This window comes from Gymnoscopelus braueri, assembly GCF_963280865.1.
Source record: "Gymnoscopelus braueri genome assembly, chromosome: 2".
Taxonomy (NCBI): domain Eukaryota; kingdom Metazoa; phylum Chordata; class Actinopteri; order Myctophiformes; family Myctophidae; genus Gymnoscopelus; species Gymnoscopelus braueri.
In genome coordinates this window covers 20,347,763-20,353,489 of record NC_137604.1, presented here as the reverse complement: position 1 = coordinate 20,353,489, position 5,727 = coordinate 20,347,763, and the positions used below count along the sequence as shown (strand labels likewise).

The following is a 5,727-nucleotide window of genomic DNA, read 5'->3' as shown; positions in this document are numbered from 1 at the left end:
GTGTTTGTTCAGTAAAATGAGTCTTCCATGTCTCTCCACCTCTTTATTAAACAGAAAATGTATTTTCAGTGCTCTCTCCTGATTGGCTTAAATGTTGTCACCTACCTGAAAATGTACTATATTCTGTTTACTAAAGAGCTGGAGAGACCCCTGTGACCGAACAAACGCTCTGTAGCAATGATTACTATCAGAATATAGTAGGCCTACTTTAACCTTTTTAACCAAAACAAAAAAAGAATTACCAAAAAATATCACTTACCCTACTTTTAACCAGTGAGTGTGCACACAAGCAAGTTGCATCACCAAGTGGCACGCACAGTTTACAAACACTTCAAATGTTGCACGAACCCACCACAGCCACAGACTCACACATATAAACACACTCACTGAGAGTTAAAAAAGTAATGTAGTGAGGTCACATTTGACGCCCACTCCCCAACTAATGCACTGTTCTGTGCCTGGTGACATTTTATCCGTGTCTTTTTGAATGGTTGCCACACTAAAAGCTGTTTTGTGGACTTGTCTGTCCACAGTGTTGGACAACAAAAATAACAGATCCTCAAATGAAAAGAAAGTGTAGTTGCGACCATTACCAACACTGTCGGTGGACACTTGTCTCCCGAGTGTAAAATAGCATTTTGTAAACTCTGGTGATCCTTCCCCATGCAGGGACAGCACTGCGGGGGGTGAAGCCTGCTTACCACAACAGCTGGCTCTCTCCAATGTGAGCAGAACACACTAATGATATCACCAGTGTTTGCTGATGCGTGAGGGAGGGAAAAATATATACAGAGAGAGAGAGAGAGAGTGGGAGGGGGGGGGGCAGAGACAGAAAGAGATTAAATAGAGAGTGAGAGATGAGGGATAAAATGATGGGAGGAAGAAGAGCAAGAGAGAAAGAAGAATGTAAGGAGAGTGAGAGAAAGGGACATGTGTGCGTGCGCGTTCGTGCGTGCATGCTTGAGTGTGACAATTAATGTGCACATGCATGCACTCACACAGTTGTTGCTGGATATGCTATTACAGAGATAGAGAAATATAGAAAGATAGATAGACCTATATAGATATTGAATGCGAAGATAAGAGAGAGAACAAGAGGCAGAGAGATAGACAGCAATCCACCAGGTTCTGGTTTGACAGGCTCTGTATATATCTTTACTTAATGATGCATACTGTCGAAACAAAGAGTGGTAAATGAACCGTTTCTACTGTACTTCAGTCTTTGTTTTATCCTTAACATTCACACCTCATTCATAAGCCACCCATAAAGGTCTATGTAAACAAAGCCTCAGCAAACACAAGTCTGTTTTTTGTTCTTGTCAATATATTGTTTTGTGTTTAGAAAATGACCGGAAATTGTGTTTCCTTTTCAAATCGAACATCTTGGATTATATACACTTAACATCCAACCTCAAAAACACTCTTCAGTAAGGACCACTTGATTCAATGTCAAACAATAAAATAACATAACTTTCTCCCAAAGGTCAGATTTTATGTTTGATTACAGTTTAAAGGCCTGTCTGGTCTGCTGCCCGCTTAAAGATTTACAATGCTTTTGGTGTTTTGGGGGTTTCAGATGAGGTCATTCCCTGTATTTCCCTGTTAGCAAACATTCACAGGAATCACAGTCATTCAAACTATGTTTGGCTTTTTCCGCTTGTTTCTCCCTCTTTCCCTTGTAAGCAATTTCAGATGTCTGCGTTGTCTATGTTTGACACTGCTGCCAATTGTGTGTTGCTACGATCCTGTTCCCCTGCTACCAGCATGCCTGTGTTTGTGAGTGCATTATGATGTCTGACACACTGTATATAATAGTGTTATCAAAATGGTTCCCCCTCACTGTGGAGCTGAGAGACTGATATGCTGAGGCCACGGGGAAATGGGTTTATTCTCTACCCTCCAACACACATCATCACCAGACCATAGAAAGTATTGGCACAATACTGTATCCATAACAATGAAAACGCAAACAAAATTATTCAAACACGTCATACTGTATAACATACAATCATTCAGCAGGGACCCCCTGGGGGGACCTCCTTCTCGACCCTACTTTGAGAACCACTGATTTATAGTATTTACACAAAAACAACAACTTGGTTTCACTGTGGCTATGAGGCTGAAAGCTTTGTTGCAATTATTCTAATGTGTCTTTAAGCTGTGGTCGATGTGATGTTTAAAATTATGAAAAAAAGAAACCGTAGATGCTTTGCTGCATGTACTGCTTGTCCAAGGAAAGCCTTTCCAAGCAATTACGCCTTGAGCCAGTGATCCATGCACAATGTAAATGTCAATGTATTTTACAATCTATACAGCAAAAGAATGTGCAGAAAGTGCTGCTGTCCATCATACCACTCTTCTATTGTCTCCTCGGCACAGGATCTTTTTGAAAGACCTCCTGAAGTCATTATTGAAGATGGTGTAGATGATAGGGTTCAAGGCACTGTTGCAATAGCCAAACCAGAAGAAGAACTTGAACAGGGTGTCGGGGACCGAGCAGGACTGGCACAGGGCCGTCAGTGTGTACGTGAAGAAGAACGGGAGCCAGCAGAACACGAACACGCCGATGACCACGGCCAGGACGAAGGTGAAGCGCTTCTCGCGGTTCTGCCGGCCTTTCCATCGGCTCGCCTTGGTGCTCTGGGCCCGCTTGGGGAGGTCGTTGTCCCCGGGCTTGACTTGGCTCAGCTTGGTCTTGGCTTTAGCCTTCTTTTTGATGGAACACGGGTTGCTCACTTTGTGGTCGGAGGAGGACGACTCCTCTAGGTCCAACCCGTTCACCTCAGCTTTCTCCTCGTCCCCTCCTCCTCCTCCTCCTCCCTCCATCTTCGCCTCCTGCTCGCCATTGAGCTTCTTTTGGCAGTCATCGCCGCCCCCGCCGTTCTCCTTCTGGTTTCCGGCGGCGGTGGGTATCATCGGCGTCTCTTTCCTCTTCCTGTCGCCCGGCGGCGTCCGCGTTCTCTTCTTGGCGATCTGGTAGATCCGCACGTAGACGAGCACCATGATGACGCACGGCAGGAAGAAGGAGCCGATGCTGGAGGAGATGATGTACCACTTGTCCTCGTTGATCTTGCACATGGGGCCCTTCTCCACGCCGGTCTCTTTCTCCATGGAGATCAGCGGCGGGAAGGAGATGACCGCCGCGATGACCCACACGATGACGATGATGCACTTGATGCGGCGCGGCGTGCGCTTCAGGTTGTACTTGATGGCCTGCGTGATGGACCAGTAGCGGTCCAGGCTGATGGCGCAGAGGTGGGCGATGGAGGCGGTGCAGAAGAGCACGTCCAGCGCCAGGTAAATCTCGCACCACACCTTGCCAAAGTACCAGTATCCCATCAGCTCATTGGCTAAGGAGAAGGGCATCACCAGCGTGGCCACCAAAATGTCCGCCGACGCCAAGGAGACCAGGAACAAGTTCTGAGGCGCCCTCAGGGCCCGGCTTGTAAACACGGCTATGACGACCAGAACGTTACCGAATACCGTCAGGAGGATGAGAATCCCCACCAAGACGCTGAGGGGCAGGGAGATGTGGATGCTGTAGGGGGCTCGTCCTCCTCCTGGGAGAGTCCCATTGGTGTCGTTATCACACCCCATTGGAGCAGACCGGCCCGCTTCCCGCCACGGGGTTCACGCGAGGTTAACAAATGTCATCCACTTGAAAAGACAAGGACTTTAGGGGACGCGATTTGGGGGATTTGAATGACTGCTCTGTGGTGTTTGTGGATTTTTTCTTTTCATTGTACGTGCCAGTTCTTCAGAGATCAGCTCTTTTACAATGCGTGCCAGTTCATCTGAAAACAGGGGTGGGGGAAGAAAAACAAATACATGAATACATCAGATTTGGATAAGGGTATCACTTAAAATATGAATAATAACCATGCATTGCAAAAGGGAAGAAAAAAACTAAACCAAACCAAACAAAAAACAACAACCAGAAGACATAATATTTCAACACCAGTAATGACAATGTGTAGCCTATAAAGTTAAAATAAAACCTTACCTTAGGTATTATAAGCGGTGTCACAGTCCCTATAGATCAATAACAAGACAGTCCACTTGGTCCATGTGCAGGTGGCTCAAGAAAGAATGAACTGTACTTTCAGCCTCTGTGTGCTTGTGCATGTGTGTGCGTGCCTGCGTGTGTGTGTGTGTGTGTGTGTGTGTGTGTGTGTGTGTGTGTGTGTGTGCGTGCGTGTACATGTGCGTGTGCGTGCGTGTGTGCGTCTGTCTGTCTCTCTCTCTCTCCACAGAATTATCCCTGTGCAGCATCTAGTTGAGCCTCACTAGCGGAGCTAATAGAGCGGTAATCATGTTATCCCGGTCGCTGCTGTACTGTCTGTCTGTGTGTGTGTGTGTGTGTGTGTGTGTATGTGTGTGTGGGGAGCGTCTCTTCTCTCAGTGCAATGCCGCTCTGCCACTCCCTCTCTTTATAGCCCCTTCCTACTAGTCTATGTTGCTTAGCAGCGCCCAGGGCCACACCACGTGAATATTAGAGAGAGTTTTTATGACTTTGTCATAACTCCCTTTATCTGACACCCTCTTTACGCAGGGCGCATGTTTCATCCAGTGTTAGTGGACCACCGGTGATGTTAGAATTAAACAGTGGTGGTGGGAAAAGTAGCCTTTTTTTTACTTAAGTAAAAGTGTCAATACTGCAGTTTAGAAACACTCCGTTACAAGTAAAAGTCTGGTATTCAGAATTGACTTTAGAAGTACAAAAGTATTGGCATCAAAATATACTTAAAGTACCAAAAGTACTCATATGCAGAATGTCCCATTTCAAGTTTTCAAAATGTATAAAACTCTTTTGAAAATAGCAGATCCGCAAGCTCACAACTTGTCATGATGGTTGTGAGCTTGTAGAATCGGCTATTTTCAAATAGCCAAAATATATAGAGAGCTTAAAGGGATACTTCACTCTCGGGTCGGGGACACATTTAAAAAAAATATTAAAAATAAATGAAAAAAGTTATGGAAAATTCATGGCCCCCTCACGCATTAGAGTGTCCTACTAATGTGTGAGGGGGCCATGAATTTTCCATAACTTTTTTCATTTATTTTTAATATTTTTTTTAAATGTGTCCCCGGCCCGAAAGTGAAGTATCCCTTTAAGTGGTTAATGTATGTTTAGTAAAACAGTCTAAATCTAAAAAGTAACTAGGCCTACTCAAGTTTTCAAACAATTGCCTCTGAAATGTAGTGGAGTAGAAGTAAAAGTACTGAAAATTGGAAATACTCCAGTAAAGTAAAAGTACCTCAAAATTGCACTGTAGGCTACAGTAGCCTACTTAAGTAAATGTCCTACTTAGCTACTTTACGCCACTGTTAAACACGTAGCTACAGGCGCACTGTCAGGAGGTCTGCCATCCGTTCCTATAGACCATATTCACACGGTGGCCATGTTTCTATGAAGTCAATGAAAGTAGCTACCCCGGGTGGCGGCACTTTCAATGTTAAATTCCAATATGGCCGCCGTGTGAATATGGTCTATAGACTGCACGCTGCTGAGTATTCCGTCTAAATGTGACGCATTTTCTGGAATTAAATGTTCGCAGTGTAGGCTTATAACTGCATAGATAGAAAAATAGGCTAAAGTAAGAAGGGAAAAATAGGCTAAAGCAGGCTCTGGGCTAAAGGAACATTCAGTCACTGGACCCAGGATGTTTAGTGTAAACAGAACTTATTGATGCGCTTGAGCTGCGCTGACAAAGCGCAATGATACAG

At 44.9% G+C, this 5,727-nt stretch overlaps 1 protein-coding gene across 1 annotated transcript; it reads right to left on the bottom strand.

Annotated features, from left to right (window-relative positions):
• Positions 1-219: 219 nt before the first annotated feature.
• adra2a (adrenoceptor alpha 2A) lies at positions 220-4,374 on the bottom strand. Its single transcript, XM_080453877.1, has 2 exons — positions 4,004-4,374; positions 220-3,794 (listed from the first exon to the last, which is right to left on the bottom strand). Exon 2 carries the CDS (start codon positions 3,595-3,597, stop codon positions 2,347-2,349), a length of 1,251 nt encoding a protein of 416 aa, XP_080310003.1. The 5' UTR covers positions 3,598-3,794; positions 4,004-4,374; the 3' UTR covers positions 220-2,346.
• Between the last annotated feature and the right edge of the window lie 1,353 nt (positions 4,375-5,727).